General features: G+C 35.9%; 1 protein-coding gene across 2 annotated transcripts in view; it reads left to right on the top strand.

Moving 5' to 3' along the window:
• SPTLC3 (serine palmitoyltransferase long chain base subunit 3) overlaps positions 1-19,365 on the top strand; it is a 138,336-nt gene that overhangs the window by 34,586 nt on the left and 84,385 nt on the right. For both annotated transcript variants that reach the window (XM_016138117.2, XM_036229668.1), the window contains 2 exons: positions 16,238-16,392; positions 16,968-17,116. In XM_016138117.2, coding sequence (XP_015993603.1) covers positions 16,238-16,392; positions 16,968-17,116 — 304 coding nt within the window. The remainder of the gene's footprint in view (positions 1-16,237; positions 16,393-16,967; positions 17,117-19,365) is intronic.

A 19,365-nucleotide genomic window follows, 5' to 3' on the forward strand; every position in this document is an offset into this window, starting at 1 on the left:
AGTTCTTATGGTTTGGTAATGGGGTCAGCAAGACCCACTCCAGATAGCACAAGTCTGTTATAAAATATTTCAATTGCAATTTCACATTCACATTAGATCCAGATAGTTTCCAGTGCCCCTACAAGTAAACCCCAGACATTTCTGGCACATCCCCAGAACTTTTGCTCCTACATAAAAGAAAGTGGATTGATCAAGTTGTAGCTGTAGAAAAATTTAAGACACATCTCCAGATATTTGCATGAATTAAAACTTGCTCTTTTGCATTAAATTTTGCATCTGATGCAACAGCAAGATTCACCTAGAGACTTTCTTCCAAATAACTTGAAGGATGGGTTACACTAAGGCCGCTGGATGTGTAATATGGTTTTGTCCAAAGCAAACAGATGGTTTAAGCACTGGTCTTCCTGTTTGGACTTGGGTGGTTCCAAACTCAGAAAGCTTCATTGAGGCTTCCCTGGGAACTTAATATTTTAGCCAGCAGCTTGTAGGGCGGTAATATCAGAACAATGCTTCTCAGTCTTGTCTACATGTTGGAATCACTTTAGAAGCTTTAAGAGCAACTTATACCTGGGCCTTACCCACAGGTATTCTAATTTAATTGGTTTATCCTGCATCCTAGTTGATGGAGCTTATGAAAGCTTCCCAGGTGATTCTCATGTATGACCCAAGTTGGAAATCAATGTTTTAGAGCAATGCATCTCAAACTTTTCTGTGCATACAAATGCTCTGGAGATCATGCAGATTCTCCTTTAATAGTTTTGGGGTGGGGCCAAGATTCTGCATCTCTAACAAGCTCACAGGTGGTGCCAGTGCTGCTGGTCCAAGGACCACACGTTGATTCTTACCATTATCAAATGAGCACTTATTAGAAATATAGAATTTCAGGCCAAGTCCAGAACTTCTGAAGCAGAATCTTCAGTTTATTATGATCCTCAAGTGATGTGGCCACACATTAAATTGTAAGCAGCATTGCTATTCTAGAGGTTCTCAATGTGAAGTTCAGTTATGACCTGTGTTCAGGTGTAAATAGTGTTCTGAGACTAAATTTCAATATGATGGTGAACCCTAACACCAACAAGCAATTCTTGGACACCAGTAGGGTCTCCAATAATTCAACTCAATTCTGACACTATCTACCCAGAGATAGAATCAGATTCAATAGGTTAAAGATTCAGTTCTACAAGACTGACACACCCTACCCCTCTAGCCCCCTGCCCAACACTCTCTCTCTGTCTCTCTCTCTCTCTCTCTCTCTCTCTCTCTCATGCTTCAGATGCCAGTCACCAGCTTAACTTGTGTTTCTGACTGGCTATAGATTGAAGGTTCTGATAATCCTTTCCTTGGACTTCAGACTCCAGTTACAAGTCACAATTGTTACTTGTATTTCTAACTGACTAGCTATAAATCAGAATGTTCCAGATCTCCTTCTCGGGTTTGGTTAATTTGCCAGAGTAGCTCACAGAACTCAGAGAAATGTTTTACCCTCTAGATCACTAGTTTACTATAAAAGTATATAACTCAGGAACAGCCAAATTGAAGAGATGTATAGGGCAAGGTATACGGGATGGGGCATGGAGCTTCCATGCTCTCTCCAGTACACTACTCTCTTGGCACATTCATGTGTTCACTATCCCATAAGTTTTTTGAACCCTACCCTTTTTAAAAATTAATTAATTAATTTTTATGGTGACATTGATAAACAAAATCCAATAAGTTTCAGCTGTATATTTTAACAGTGAGGCATATATATGTTTATACTCTGTGTTCCCTTCCCATAGTTAGATTTCTTTCTGTTACCTCCCCCTTACCCTCTGTTAACCACTAGATTATTGTCCATGACCATGAGTCTCTGTTTATTTGTCCTGTTCATTTGTTGCTTTTAGGTTTATATCCCATACTTAAGTGATATCATGTGGTATTCAACTTTTTCTGTCTGTTTTATTTCGATTAGCATGATCATCTCAAGGTTCATCCATATTGTTGCAAATGGCAGTATTTCATGTCTTCCTATGGCTGAGTAACATTCCATTGTATATTTGTGCCACAGCTTCTTTAGCCAATCATCTATCGTAGGACACTTTGGTTGCTTCAATGTCCTGGCCACTGTGAATGAAGCTGCTACTAACATCAGTGTGCAAATATCTTTTTGGATATGGGTTTTCAAGTCTTTGGAGTAAATACCCAGTAGAGGGATTGCTGGATCATATGGTAGATCAATTCTTAGCTTTTTGAGGAAACTCCATACTGTTTTCCATAGTGGCTGTACCAATTTGCAATCTCACTAGCAGTGTAAAGGAACCCCATCCTTTTGAGGTTTTATGAATGTTTAATTACATAGTCATGATTGATTAAATCTTTGGCCAATGGCAATTGATTTAAACTTCTGCTCCTCTCCATGGAAGTTGAGAGGTAGGATTGAAAATGCCAACCTTCTTATCACGTTTGGGTCTCATGCTTAGGTATTTTTAAAAAGTCACCTCATTAATACTATCTCTTACCGCTCCCTGTTCCTGGAGGCCATGACTCCTTAATTTTAAGCTCTTTCATTCTTCCATACTCCCCCATCCTGCTTTTTCCTTCTCCTATCCAGCTTAAATTTCATGGACCTTTATACACCTTCAACTGGATTCACCCACCATACTGATGAGTCTTCCTTTAAATTTAGGATCACTAGCTTTGAGATGGCCTTCTGCCAATCACATTACATTACCTTAGTGCATTTAATCCGCAGCTCTTCTAGATGATTATTTCATACTTTCTCCTTTTCTTCCCAACTTCCAACACTTCTTGACTTTCAGCTAATAATCTTGCTTCCTATTTCATTTTGGAAATAGAAAAAGTCAGAACTTCCATACACTTCTCCAGCCACCACCTATCTGCACCTGTGCTCACACACGTCGCCTCTCCATACCTCTCATGACCATGGAGTAGATGCCTGGTCTCTTATCTAGGCCAGCTTTCCACCTATACAGTGGATCCCATTCATCAGCAATCACTCGTGGTTAACATGTCCAAAGCTGTGTACTTGAGTTTTCCCTTAAACTTATTCCTCTTAGTCTTTCCCATCTCAGTAAATGGCAACTCCATCAGTCCATATATTCTGGCCAAAAAACTTAAAGTCGTCCCTGACTCTTTTCTCACATCTGTCCCCAAATACTACTAGTTCTGTGTTCAAAATGAATTTATTTTTCAACTATTTTTTACCACCCCTGCTGCTAACAGCTTTGTCCAAACAACCATCTTCTCTTGCCCAGTTGTACCCTGCTTTCACCTTTGAATCCCATAGTCTCTTCTCAACTACCAACCAACAGGATCCCTTTAAAACTTAAGTCAGGTCACTTGGCATCTCTAGGCAAAATCCTATAATGTCTTCTCTTCTCACTCAGAGTAAGAGCCAGCTAGCGAAGGCTCTATGGAACTCAGCCCCTTCTTACATATCTACCTTCATCTCCTCTGCTTCTTGGCTCTCTCACTGTGCCTCAAACACCTGCACCCCTTCACTCTTTCTCAAGAACTGCCCACATGTACCTACCTCAGGGATTTTTCTTATTTTACCCTCTTCCTGGAACGGTCTTCCCTTAAGTATCAGCACAATTCACTTCCTCACTTTCTTGACTTAAATGTCACTAAGAAATCAATAGCTTTAAATGCAGTAGGAATCACTGACCAGTGAAATATCCAATCTCCCCAACTAGGCTCACTTCCAAATACTTCCTAGCTGCTTCCAAAAAGCAAATGGATCCTTACAAAGGATTGATATTTTTCACAATTGCATCTAGCCAAAGAGCATGTGCTGTAGGTTGGGAAAACAATTCCAAAATCAAATTCTAGAAATATAATGTAAAATAAGGCCATTGGTAAAATCAGATCACAGCCTCCCCACAGTAAACACTCAGGTCAACATTCATTTGAGTATAAATATTCAAATATCTAAATAAATATATGCATATGTGCATACAATATGTATGCACAGCTATTTTCTGGTGTATCATTAAAATGATAGTCAAATCATTTTATTAAATTCTTTTTGTATAATATAGACCTCACTGGTTCCCTTAGCAAAAAGGAATCTACAAAAGTAAGCAGGGTTGACTGATTTTGTTAAGGTAGAGCTTTGTTAATGTATATACCAACTAGTACTAAGCCAACGCGAGGAATATATAACAAGCCCTAATGAAGAGACCATCCTCAAAGTCGTGTCTTTTTTATTTTGGAAATAATGAGTAAAAGTAATCTTTTTGTGCATCTTTTCTGTCTTTTTGTGACCTTAATTACACATATGTTCATTTGCGCTTACTCTGCCTTTTCCTTAACTTAAGAGATCATATCATATATACTGTGTAACTTGCTTTTTTTTTAACCTAACTTTATTTCTGGATATTTACACACCAGTATAGGACTACCTCATTCCTTTTAATAATTGCATATTGTGTTACATAATACAGATATATGATTATTCCTTTATATTCCCACATTTTTAGTATTGTAAATACTTATTTAATGAACAGCATATGTACTTATTTGAGGATACTTTCTAGAATTAAATTTCTGAGTCCAAGAAATGTATATTTTAACTTCTGAGAGATTGGTAAATTTGCCTTTCAAAAAAGGTTACCTATCTAAACTCTAGTCAGCAGTACCTGAGAGTGCTTGTTTCCTTAATAGCACTTGATATGTTGATATTATCAACATATATTTTTTTATTTTTGTCAATCTGATAGGTAAATATATTTTTGTTCTTATCTTAATTTGTTTTTTCTTGATTAATAATGAGATTGAGCTTCTTTTCATATGATTATTGGTCATTTATACTTATTCCTCTTGAACTGCCTATTCATATCCTCTGCTCAAAATTTTATTAAATTTTCTCCTTACTGATTTAGAATGCTTTCTATATATACTTATATAAATAATTTGTATGTTAAATGTATTTTAAATATTTTTCTAATTCTGTTTCTTGGCTTTTAATTTTTTTTCTCTATTATATTTAGCCATACATACATTTTAAATTTTAAGTCATATGTATCAAACATTTCTTTTATGTTTTCTTTGTTGTTGTTATTTTTGTTGTTATTGTTTTCCTTTGAGGAGGGGGAGTCAATTATGTTTAGGAAGCAATTTTTTATCTTAAATTTATAACAAATTTTCCTAAAATTTCATTCATTATTTTCATGATTGGTTTGTTTATTTACATATTTAATCCACAAATCAATCTGAAACTTATTCCTATTTGTTGTGTGATATTGGAAGACTCTTTTTAAAAGAAATTTTAAAATTGTCTCAATTATCATTAATTTTCTTTATTTACTGATTTGAAGTATTTATCTGTTTGTCTAATTTTTAGGTAAATACATAAGTTTTTGCAATTTTGAAAGATTTTTTCCTGTGTACGCTTTAGAATTATCAGGTATTGAATTTTAAGAAAAGAAACAGTTGCCATTTTAATTAGCAAAACGTTAAATTTAAAAAAATTATTATATTTATTGGGGTAACTGGTTAATAAAATTATATAGATTACAAGTATACAATTCGGTAATATGTCATAAACGTACTGCATTGTGTATTCATCAACCAATTACACTTCCTTCAATCACCATATATTTGACCCTCTTTAACCTTATATCCCTTCCTTATCCTCTTTCTCTTTTGTAACCAGTAAACTGTTGTCTGTGTCTATGAGTTCTTGTTTGTTTATCTTGTTCATTTGTTGCGTTCAGTTTTACATTATACCTACAAGTGAAACCATATGGTTCTCATCTTTTTCTGTCTGACTTATTTTGCTTAGCAAGATAATCTCAAGATCTATCAATGTTGTCGCAAATGGCAATATTTCAACTTTTCTTATGGCTGAATAATTTTCCATTGTATAATATGTACCACATTTTCTTTATCCAATCATCTGTCAAAGGGCATTTCGGTTGTTTCTATGTCTTGGCCACTGTGAATAATGCTGCAATGAACATCGATGTGCATACTAAATTTATAGGTATAGGTCAACTTATGGAAAACTTGACATCTTAATATTTAGTCTTCTCATTCAGAACTATGATGTGTTTCTCCATTTATTTCTTATGTTTTTAAATAAAATTTTATAATTCTCTTTATTCTAAAATTCTATCATTTTCTCTTATAATTTACTCATAAAAATCATTACTTGGGTACAATTTTATTTTTTATTATGGGGATATTTGAATGCAGTCTTTTTTCCTATCCCACATTCTAATTAGTTATTGATGGCATATCGAAAAGCTATTAATATTTTCATATTAATTTCAAATGTTACCACCTTAATGAAGTCTCTCCTTAGTTGTTAGCTTCTTAGATAGTTGTATTGCAATTTCTTATAATTTTCCATGAGTACTGTGAAAAACTATATATTGTTTTTTTAGGTCCATTACAACAAATTTGTTAATTATGCTACTTGAATCTAGGCTTACTTATTTTTTGTCTATTCAAGCTTATAATTTCTGAGAAATGTGTGTTAATGCCTTCCACTGAGACTGTGGATTTGTTAGGTTTTTCTTCTTCTTTTTTTTAAATGTATTTTGATGTAATTGGCAGATATTTAAAAGTCCATAGTTCTTATAGTTCTCAGTGGATTTTTCCATTTATCATGCACTTACCTTGTACTCTATTTTCCCCAATAGTAATATTTATACATTTATCTTTTGCCAAGAGTCATTTATTTATTTTCAGTCTTCATCATTTTCAGAAAATGCATATAGATTTATTTTTAAAACAAATGTGAAAACTTCTATATTTTAATAATATATAATTAAAATACAGTTACTTGAACCAAGTAAAATTGTTTATATAGGTCAAAAACAGTCAATCATTGGCAATTCCATAGGGTTGAACCTAATATTTTAATTACTTGTGTGTTTAAACTTATTTTGGCCATTTTTATATTTTACATTCATATTTTCTGTTGTTCACTTATTTTCTATTTTAATTATTTCTCCTTTCATACCTTTAGTACTTTTGATTGAGTTTTCTTTGTTCTGCATTTTTTCCTTCCTTTTTGTTGTTAGGAAGTTGTAGACAGTATTTTCCCTACTACTTTTTAATAGTCCTCTTTGAATATTTAACACATATATTTAGAATTTAGATATCACTATTCAGTAACTAGAGTCTTCTTCTAGACGGGAGAATTCAATAAAGTTTCACTTTCTTTCTCCCACATACCAATTCTCCAGGTTGATATTTCTTTATATTTTTAATTTATGTTTCTTTATATTACATATATAAAATTACTTGGACCAAATCATATTCCATTAGTGTCTTAACTCACTATTTTTTCTGGCATCTCTTGTCTTCTTCCTTAGTTATTTCATTATTTTTGTTGAGGTGCATGCTCAGTTATTACAGAAAATGCCTGTGGAGGTTAAACTCATGATTCTTTTTGTATATTAAAATATTTTTATTTGGCTTCTCATTTGATTGTTGGCTTGGCTGAGTACAGGGTTTTAAGTTCAAAATAACTTTCTTTCACAATCTTTTAAACCACTGCTACCTAGTAAAAGTCTGAGCAATCTCTTATTCCCTTGTATACAAACTGCCTTTCTCCCTTTTTTCTGAAAAATTTAAGATTTTTTTTCCTTATCCTTGGAGATCTGAAATGTAACCAGGATGTATCCTGGTATGAGTTTTTTACTTGTTTGCTCCATTCAGTACCTGATAGCTTATTAACATCTTAGGATTCAAACGTTTTTTTCCTTTCTGGAATTTTCTCCCTCCTCTTTCTCTTCCTTCACCTGCTTTTCCTCAGCTTCCACTTCTCCTCCTTCTCTTCCTCCTTTTAATCTTGTAACTCCCATTAGGGAGATTTTGGACCTTCTTATCTGAATCTGTTCTTTGAATCTCTTGACTTTTCCTTCATATTTTCTTTTCTCTGTCCTGTCTCATTATGGCCTAGAAAAATTAGTCAATTTGCTATTCTAGTTTATTAATTTACTTTTCAGCTGTGTTCATTATACTTTTAAGTATTTCATCTTTTTCAAGGATACATTATTTTGTTGCATCTCTCTAAAGATGTTATGCACATATAATTCTTTTTCTGTTTGCTCTATTAAGTCTTTTTACTAGATGTTAATTCTGCTCATTGATTTGGTGCATCTTGTTATGCTAGTTTTCCTTAAATAGTAGTGACACTTTGCATCATGCTTATTTTTTATTTAGGAAGGCTTACTTGCCCACATATTCACCTATCTTGGGCGATTATAGAAGAGGAATAAAATGAGTTGCCAGGACCAGTGGCTTGTGTTCTAGCTGTGTGGGCTCCCCACTTCTCTACATTGGAGTACTGCTCTTTTGTTCATCTCTTGTTGCCTACGACATGCTTTGTTCTATGGACAATATTGCCGCTTCTGACCCTTTAACCTAATAAAAGAGATCTAGCTTTCTAGCTATTCACCTTGGTATCAACTTCTTGCCGGTATTGACTCTCAGCTTGAAACTCCCCTATAGGTAGTTTATGTCCACACCAGTCTTCTCTGCAAATGTTTCAGACCTATGATTTTTTATGGTCTTGTATCTCCATTAATCAGATCTTATTTATGTTCTACTTTTTGTGATCCTTCAATATTTCTGACTCATTAAGGATACTTGATTGTCTTTCTAGGCATTTTAAATTTTATTTTGTTTTTATATTGCAATTTTATTTTTTTACAGTTAGCATGCAATATTATATTAGTTTTGGGTGTACAACATAGTGATTAGACAGTTATACAAGATACTAAGTGACCACCTTGATAAACCTAGTACCCATACATAGTTCATACAATATTATTGACTGTATGAACTATGCTATACTTATGCTATACTTTATATCCCCATGACTATTCTGTAACTACCAGTTTGTACTTCTTAATGCCACCCCCCTTTCATCCACCCTCCTAATCCCCTTTCCATCTGGCAACCATCAAAATGTTCTTTGTATCTATGAGTTTGTTTCCATTTTGTTTGTTCATTTATTTTGTTTCTTAAGTTCCACATAAAGTAAAATTATATAGTATTTGTCTTTATCTGACTTATTGTACTTAGCACAACAACCTCTAAGTCCATCAATTGTTGTAAATGGCAAGATTTTAATTTTTTATGACTGAGTAATAGTACATATGTGCCACCTTTTCTTCATCCATTCATCCATTGATGGACACCCAGGTTGCCTCCATATTTAGGTTATGGTAAGTGATACTGCAGTAAACATATGGATGTACATGTCCCTTCGAAGTAGTCTTATGAGTTTCTTCAGATAAATACTCCAAAGTGGGATTACTGGATCCTTCGTTGTTTCCTGTTATAACTTTGTTTTAAAGTATTTTGTCTGCTAAAAGTATTTTTACTCCAGAGTCTTTATTTTAAATTTCCTAAAATATCTTTTCCCATCCCTTTACTTTCAATCTATGTGTGTCTTTCAATCTGAATTGAGTCTCTTGTTGGCAGCATATGTAAGGGTCCTGTTTTCTTACCCATTCAGCTACCCTATGTATTGTAATTGGAGCATTTAATCCATTTACCTTCACCTGTTGATAGATATGTAGTTATTGCCATTTTATTATTCCTATTTAAAATTTTTTTTTCTTCTCCTTAAAGAAGTCCCTTTAACGTGTTTTATAATGCTGGTTTGGTGTTAATGAACGCCTCCAGCTTTTTCTTGTTTGGGAAGCTCTTTATTTGTCCTTTGATTCTAAATGATAGTTTTGCTGAGTGGAGTAATCTTGGTCGTAGATCCTTGCTTTTCATCACCTTGAATATTTTATGCCAATCTCTTCTGGTTGCAAAGTTTCTGTTGAAAAAACAACTGACGATCTAATGAGAGTTCTTTTGTAGGTAACCAACTACTTTTTTATTGCTACTTTTAAGACTCTATCTTTGTCTTTAACCTTTGACATTTTCATTAGGATGTATCCTGGTGTGGGCCTCTTTGGATTCATCTTGTTTGGGACTATGTGCTCCCTAGGCTTGTATGTCTATTTTTTTTCACCAGGTTAGGGAAGTTTTCCATCATTATTTCTTCAAATAGATTTTTAATCCCTTGATTTCTATCCTCTCCTTCTAGTATCCCTATGATGTGAATGTTGTTTTGATTTATATTATCCTATAAGCCCCTTAAACCAGGGGTTCCCAACCCTGGGCTGTGGACTGGTACTGGTCCGTGGCCTGTTAGGAACTGGGCTACACAGGAAGTGAGTGGCAGGCAAGTTGAACAAAGCTTCATCAGTATTTGCAGCTGCTCCCCAGCACTAGCATCATCACCTCAACTTCACCTCAGACCATCAGGCATTATGTCTATCTTCTAAATTGCTGATTTGATCCCTTGCCTTATCTAATCTACTGTTGGTATCCTCCTAAGGTATTCTTCATTTCAGTTATTGCATTCTTCATTCATGATTGGTTCTTTTTTAATGTTTTCTATCTCCATTTTAATATTTTCTATCTCTTTGTTAAAGTTCTCACTGAGTTTATCTACTCTTCTCCTAAGTTAATTGAGCATTCTTATAACCAATGTTTTCAACTTTGCATCTGGTAGATTGCTTGTATCCATTTTGTTTAGTTCTTTTTCTGGAGCTTTGTTCTGATCTTTCATTTGGGACATGTTTCTTTGTCTCCTTATTTTGGCTGCCTCCCTGTGTTTGTTTCTATGTTTTAGGTAGAGATACTAAATCTCCCAGTCTTTGTAGAGCGGCCTTCTATAGTAGGTGTCTTATGGGGCCCAGTGGCACAGTCTCCCTGGTCACCTGAGCTGGTTGCTCCAGATGTGCCCTTGTGTAGACTGTGTATGCTCTTTTGTTGTAATTGAGCCTTGATTATGGTTGGCGCATCAATGGGAGGGATTGACCCTTGGGATGATTGGTTGTGAGAACTGGTCATGACTATAGTGGAGGAGATATTGTACAGGGGCTGACCCTATGGAGAAGGATTTTCTTTAGCAAAGCTCTGGTGACTGCTGAGTCTGTCCTTTGGGTGTTTCATTTGTAGAGGTGGATGGTTGTGTTGGTTCAGGGCCTCTTGCGAAGGGCTCTGGTGCAGGCCCAATTCGGCCACTGTTTTTGTCCTGCCTGAAGCCTTCTGGCATGAGCTACAAAATGATCTGCAAATGGTTACCATTTGTGCTGGACTTGGAAGTGCCTGGGAGAGACTAAGCTACAAACTGAGGCCAGCTGGCACTAGTGCTGGGCTTGGGGCTGTTTAGCAAGAGGTAGGGGACACACCAAGGCCAGCTTGTTAGGGGTTGGTGAACCTTTGATAGATTTTAGGAAATCCCATAACATGAGCCAATACAGGCCATTCATATGGAAAAGCCACTAAAAGTGGCTTGGGTGGGCCTGCAAGTTGGGTGGGGCAAGGTCTCAAGGAATCACTAGAAAGGGACCAATTAGATTGGCTAGGTTGATGGAGACTCAGATATGGTGACTGTAGGAGGGCCTAGCAAAGGAACAATGGCTTCTGCCAGCACTTCTATCTGAGAGAAAGCTGCTCCCCCAGCCCTTGCTCTGAATGAAGCCAGTCAATTCAATCTTGCACATATGTCCCTGGCACATTTCAAGCTCCAGTGCTGGAGTTCAGAGTGAATGAGTCCATCAGCAAGTAAGTTTGTGTGCAGGCCCTTTAAGAGGAACACCTGAAACTCCAGTTGCCCTCTGTTTCATTTGGACACAGTCTCTGCTGGTTTTTACAGATAGAAGTTATGCAGACTTCTGTCCCCAGCACTAGAACCCTAGGGTAGGGAAGCTGATGTGGGCTGAGGATCCCTTGCTCTTTAGGGTGTACTTCCACAGCTGAGATAGCCCTTGTGATCTTTAACCGCCACACTTGGATGTGGGACCATCTCATTCTGTGTCTCTGCCCCTCCTACCAGGCTTGAGATGGCTTCTCCTGTATATCCTTTGTTATAGAACTTCTGTTCAGCTAGATTTCAGGCGATTCTCAGTGTAGTTTAATTGTGATTTTGAAGTGGTCGTGGAGGAAGCCAGCACAGTATTTACTTACTTTGCCATCTTGACTGGTAGCCAAATTTATTTTGTTTTTAAATTTGCTTTTACATCTATTTTTGGTCACTTCACAGGACTTTTAGATGAGTGGTGAGATACATATAAGCAACAAGTATGCTATCTTTATTCAACCACCCTCTAATTTCTTAATAAGAAAAATTAAATTTAGCTATTTTACTTTGTGTTTCTTATACTTCAAAGAACTGTTTATAATAAAGTTACCCTTTTCAACAACAACGACAATAACAAAAACCCATGAATGTATTTTATTATTATTTTGAGAACAACAGCTGTTTCTAAAAAGGAAATAATGATATAAAATTAAATATTAGGTGAGAACAGAAGTGTCAATGTAAGGACAAATGAATAACTAGTGTTTGATAATGATTCATTCTCTCTTTACAAATCCATAATTCTATTTGCTACTGAATGGGCCTGAACTGAAATCAAATAAGAAGAGGGACACTTCCAAATCCGGTGGTATTTTTCACAATAGGCTGTTCTCTTCACTTCTTTATAAACACTTGGCCCTGCAACATGATTTATTGAAAAGAGCGTTGGTTTTACAATGAAGTACAATTCTCAATTTTTCCACTAAAAGTTTCTACCTATTGACTTGTCTATAAAACTTGGATAAAAATATCTGTAACACTTAGAAAATTATAAAGTATGCTATAAGTTTAAAAGTGGAAAAAAGAATATTGTAATATTGCAGAAGAAACAGCTGTTTTTGTAGCTGCATTTTTAGGTTTTGCTCAATTCCTCACACCCTACCCCTAGAGTGATTGTATCCATCTAGTCATTTGTGTCAGGAAGAAGAATAAAGAGTAAATAGGCTAAGTGACAAGTTAAATCTACAGATAGAAAGACAGTGCAATGCTATTGGAATGCTATCCTATTACAATGCTTCTGTTTTGCAATATCTAGTACAGTGTCATTTTCTGGTATAGCTAAAATGCTGTGGGAGGCTTACTGAGACTAGAGGACACTGACCTATTGAAGGTGTTGACTGTTCCTGAAGAAACCTCACTGATGCTCAAAGGAATGGGGTGAGGTGAAAATACACCCATGCAGAGGTAGGAAGCCTCAGAAGTGCAGAGGAAGAGGAGAAGGATGCACCTTTTAAGCAAGGTAGTTCTTTTCTGGACCAGATCTTGAATTCTAAGTATGTTTTCAAGCTTAATTTTCCCTCTCAAAAACATATAGACTGCCAAGTTTGATTTTCAGATCTGAGTTAGCACTCACATCATCCACAAAATAATGGCTCTGTGTGGTTAAAAAGCTTGCTCATCTATTTTACAGAAAAGTTTCAAATACCTAATTAATAAAAATTCCTTTTGAATGTGAAGGTCATTCTCTAACAGAAAGTCTTCTCTGATCCTGCAGAATTAGTTAGAATCTCTGTAACCTGCCTTACAAGCATGTATCTCAATTAAGAGCTAGCTGCTGGTTTCCTCATAGGTAAAAAATTTGGCTCTCTGAGCCAGGAGCCAGAAAGGTTGAGCACTTCCCCTCTCAGGGTATCATGAAGGCACATCTTTATGAAGCATCAATGATGGGAAGCTCCTGGTTGTTTTCTTAAGTCAATGCCAAGTTCCTTATGACGAGTGGACACTCCTCGATGGTCTGGCTATCATTTGGCCCTAGTTTTCCATGTTTTTTGCTATCATTGGTGTTTTATATGGAAGCCTAGACAGGCTAAGGTATGTGCTAGCCTAAGTTCCCTCTGAAGTGACTACTAGGAGAGTGGATGAAGCAGGAGATTGACCTGAATTCAAGTCACTCACTTTGTTGTCTGATTTTTCTCACATGTCAAATGGGTATTTGAACCCTATGATTTCAATGTCTACTCTGCCCTGGTATCTTGTACATCTTGTGGTTCCATGTCTGATATTAATTTTGTTTTATGAATATAGACATAATTTTTTGGTTCTTTTCTATAAAAATATTTGTTTTTCTAAATCTGCTGTTAAGTTTTCTCCTAAACCAATTGTTAACTCTTTTCCTGAGTAAGATTTCTTATAAAATTTAAAGCTATAATTTCATTCAGAATCCAGAAAAACTATTTGCAGACCTACTTGTCTCTCTCTCTCTCTCTTTTTTTTTTTTGATAGGATGAGTTTATATGATGTATTTCAAATAAAAAAAAATAGAAATAGAGTGATATAATTTTTGGTGATATAGAGTATTCTATTGACCAGTAAATAGTCTGAAAAAATGTTATTAAATCAAAGAGGAAATATTTGAAAAAATATTTTTCCGGAATTACACAATCTCCTTTCTCTCAAAAATACGTTCATTTTCCTACTTGCACATAAAAATGTATAATTGTAGCTTTAAAACATAACAAAACCTATATCAGAATATTTAGCTATTTGAGAGAAAATGCACTTGGTATGAGATTTTCAACTTATAAATGTAACCAGTAGAGTAGCCAAATCATTCTTCAAATTTGCATGTAATAGATAGTCCCAGTATGTGATGATGAACATTCTTTCGTATAGATAATCACAATTTCTCCCTAGAAATGATGCCATTGTCACTGAAAACCAGATGGTAAGTAAAGCTACAAAAAAGACTGTGCCTTGGATGCAGTCACCAGTCATCAAAACTTGCAGACTCTTTTCCTCTGGAATGAGCCAGCTCAGGAGATGACTGGGCCAAATCCATAGCACGAGTAGGTCTTACACAAAACACTTCTCTATGGTTCTTCTAATTCTCTTAGGAAATCAGCTTTGTTTCACAAGGAGAAGGAGAACAATGAAATCAAAGGATGGGAAGGAGAATGAGAAAGCTTACTCTCAATTATTCAGTGGCTCCCCATTGCCTCCAAGATAATGAGTAAGTTCCTAATTTGGACACTTACAGATCCTACTTTCGGTGCCCAGCAGACATTATAGCCTCACCTACACCACAGGCAATCGTAGGAGATAAGATCAGAGAGGTAACAGGGAGCCAGACCAGTCAAGACCTTGGATTTAACTTTGGTGAGGTGGGAGCCTTTATACATTCTGAGGAAAGGCTAACAAGATCCAACTTAGTTTTATTCAGTTAACATACAGTTTGTCTTGTACAAAATGTCCATGGAGATAATTGGTCCATGCTAACTGTTCTTGATATTTGGTTTTAACCAAAACAACCATGCTTAGAAAAGGTCATCAGATTCAAATAGCCAATAATATCTATTTCGACTTTTGGCTTAGGGGTTGCATACATTAAAACTCTTATCATGTCGTATTGCTAAAAATAACCCTTTTCACCTCAGTAGCTTAGTTAGGAATGGCACGTGGGGTACGGTAGATGAATTGGTGTGGACCAAATATCTTCATCAATGTTTTGGTACATGACCAAATGTCCTGCAAGAGCTTTAATATTACTCATTCTTTTTAAATATATCCTACGTTTCCATCATAAAGATTCCTTCATCCTGAGTGCCCTCTTCAAGCATCCCTACCCATAGCGATCTCATTCTACTTTCAGCATCCCTCCTACTTGAAGCCACCTTGATTCCTCCAGAAAGATGAATCTCTGCCTCTGGTTCTAGTCTTATAAATGCCCAAAGAACTTGGCATAATCCAATGTTTTGCATTTTATGCTTTATACTAACTCTTAGGAGTTAGGTAACAACGTTAGATGTCTTGCTTTGAGCTTTGGCTGGATTGCAAACCCCTCAGGCATGAATTACATTTTATAGATCAAACCAGTGCCATTATTTCAATCATGATAGAAGCCAAGTGCCTCCATTAACTCAACTCAGTTTCTAGGCCCTCGGCTATTATGACACCTGCCAACAGATTTGCCAACAGGTACAAATTTCAAGTTCATTCACGTTTTCGATAACACAATGAGTGAAGGTATTCATGTTTTAAAAAGTTAAAACCAAATTATCATTTAACCAACTTTTTCCAACTAAACTGCTTTGGACACTTATTGTTATCTTTCAGATAGAATCTGCAGGGATTTACTGTCTCCACCTCTACTTTGAGACTTGTATTGTGCTGTCATCTTTGTTATATTTATTTGCCACATTTTTTTACTTACCCCACTGAAATGTAAGTTCTTTGGGGATGGAGGCCTCACTGAGTTAGTTATGGGTCCCACCTGTTCCCTTACCCAGGGACCCTAACTCAAAAAATATTTGGAGATGGAATATTTGCATGGCTCTTCCAGGTCTTCTCCTAGCCTTCAATTGCGAATGAAATACAAAAAGTGACTAAACATTAACTTCTGCCTCTGTTATACAGGATTTTGTGCCACTGTATCAAAACTTCGAGAATTTTTACACACGGAACCTTTACATGAGGATCAGAGACAACTGGAACCGGACCATTTGCAGTGTCCCAGGAGCTCTGTTCGATGTGATGGAGAGGGTATCAGATGACTACAACTGGACATTTAGGTGAGGCATTCATCTGGAGGGGCTCGCTTGGACAAAAAACTTTTCAGGGAAATCCTAGCCTGGGCACCAGATTACAGACCTGAACAACTAAAGCATGGAAAAATTTAGTCTCCTATCATTCAGTCTTTTGCAAGCCATCATAAGCCAGTGGGGGAAGTCACAGTAATTAAGTTGCTAAGGGTGGCTTGTTTATATTGCAATTTAAGTGAGATCTGTGTCAGAAGGTACAGGATACAAAGAAAGCCAAGAAGAGTCATTGTCGGCTTTTTCGATAAATTATACCCTCCTACTTCTTGCTGAAGGAGACAGTGATGGCTGTGGCTGTTTCTCGTTTAAAAGGTTCTTGATGGAATTTAAACCGGAACATAGATGTCATGGCTTGGTATACCTTTTTCTAATACTCCACCCAGTTTCATTATGGGGATACACTCCCCTTACGGCAAACCATTTTGTTGTCAAAAAGAAAATATATGACTTGGACCAGATCCAAGATCTTTTTGTAAGAGTCTTTTATGAGGCACTAGAATGATATTAAATGACAAAGCCCTTTGTGTGCTCACTTGACCTCTCTGCAGGTTTACTGGAAGGATCATCAAAGATGTCATCAACATGGGCTCCTATAACTTTCTTGGCCTGGCAGCCAGGTATGATGAATCTATGAGGACAGTGAAGGATGTTTTAGAGTCATATGGCGTAGGTGTGGCCAGTACCAGACATGAAATGGGTATGTATATATTCATTATTTTGAAATTTTGTCCAGCGGGTCTCGGCTTCCTCATGACTACTTCTCAAATCTAGGGCATATCTAGACTTCGTGCCTCAAAAACCTATTATAAAATGCAAAACAGGAAAAGATAGATTAAAATCTTTGGGGAAATTTCAAACATTATATTCTTAAAAGCGGTTTATTAATTGCAGATTTTAATTCATTGGAATAAATAAAAATGGATCTTTCCTGATCATTATTATCTAAATAGCAGCTATTGTGTCTCTATCATCTGGCCCTTTTTTAGGTCCTTTCTCCCACTTTTTTTAAAAGAGTTTTATTGAGGTATAATTGATATTCAAAAAAATTGTACTTATTTAACATATACAATTTGGTGAGTTTGGACATGTATATACACTCGTGAAACCAGCATGACAATCAAGGTAATAAAATTATCCATTATCTCAGAAAGTTTCCCCACCTTTTCATGGTAAGAACACTTAAAATGAGATCTACCTTTAAAAAAAATGTTAAGTGCACAATACAGTATTGTTAACTATAAGCACTATGTTGTACAGTAGACCTCTAGAACTTATTCATCTTGCATAACTGAAACTTTATGCCCATCAAACAACTTCTCATTTGGAGTTTTTCTGAATGATGTCCATTACTAATCTTGCTTTTGTGTTTGTGTATTGCCTGCCTCTAATGCTTAAACATAAGTATCATGAAGGAAGAAATTAGCCCCTTGACTGTTACGTTGAATGAATGAATGAATGAATGATGAGGGAATGAATAGGCAAGGTGAAACAGACTGCTTATTTAGTTCTTTTTTATTTTTATTTTTTGCTGAAATATTCTCTCTTACTCAGAAGAGTGAAATCTGTGAGAAGGAAACCACTACTCCTCTCCTGTCTGGGGAGAAAGAATGATGCAAACTTCCTCCTATGAGTTCTTTGTTATTCTTGGCACATTGTTTTCTTATTTATCTCATTTATTTCTCACAAAAATCATGTGCTATAGTAGGTAGCACAGGTGATGTTATTCCCATCTTCTAGAGGAGGAAACTAAGGATCATAGTGACTAAGTGCGCATGCAACCATCCTAACTCCCAGTGTAGAGCAGCAATTTCTACTATGGCAGTTTCCCATTCAGAATAATATATGCAGGGTCCACCAAGTCATTTTCAGTCCTAAGAATCAGAGGTAAATCTGCTAAAAAAGAGATTTACCATTAATAAAAATTGAGTGATTAATGAAAATTGAGGCACCTCGTAGATAACTAGCTGGCAGAAGGGCTTTAAAAACACATAATTATTCAGACCTGTGCCATAAATAACTCAAATTGAACAAAATAATTTTTACATCCATATATTCAGTAAATACTTAGTTAAAGCTCTTGCATTTATAAGAGGCTGCCCAATTTTTTTAAAAAGACATCTTACTTATTTTCGTTTTGATAATTGAGGGCTGAAGATATAAGCAGGGTGCACAAAGAAGATTCTGCTCCACATAGAAGATCTGGGTGTCCACAATGCTCCATTTGGCAATGGGGCAGAGACTGGAAAAAGATTCCCAGTTCATAAGAGACATGGTGTCAGTAACTTTTGGGGATGTTTCCTTTTGTACCAGCGGCACCCAATACCAAGACTGTTAACTAGACAGAAAACACATTTCTAAAGGTGATGACTCCCAAATCACTGAGACAGAACACTCCCGAATCACAGCCAGCAGAAGCTGAAGGGAGGAAGCTTGACAAAGGCAAAGGTTTGCTTCCAGCGGAAGCTAAATGTGAAATTCTGCAGCCTCGACAAGTCCAGAGAAACCAGGGAGAGGTGAAGATCCTAATTTGGATGGCCTACAGCCTAAATTCTTTCTCCACCTACTCACTATTCTGAGTTGCTGGGCATTTTATGTTTACCTGCTTCATTGAGCTCTGAAGCTCAAGATCTAGAAAGAATATTTTAACTGTTTTCAAGTAAACACTCAGAGAGCAAAATAGAAGCTACCCACAGTAATTTTAGGCAGTTAGAAGGACTAAAAACAAGGACACAGCAAACTAAAATAAATAAGTAAACAGGGTACATCTAAAACTATTCTTCAACATAAATAGTAACCTTAACATAGCGTGAAATAATTAGTAGAATAATTTTGAATGTCATTTATTTCAAGAAATACAAGTAATTTTTGGAAAACATATGCTACATAGTCTTAAGAAAAATGTTTGGTAGTGTCAATGAATTAACTGTAAAAATTTGGGAATATAGA

The sequence above is a fragment of the Rousettus aegyptiacus genome, unplaced genomic scaffold (assembly GCF_014176215.1).
Source record: "Rousettus aegyptiacus isolate mRouAeg1 unplaced genomic scaffold, mRouAeg1.p scaffold_m13_p_12, whole genome shotgun sequence".
NCBI lineage: Eukaryota > Metazoa > Chordata > Mammalia > Chiroptera > Pteropodidae > Rousettus > Rousettus aegyptiacus.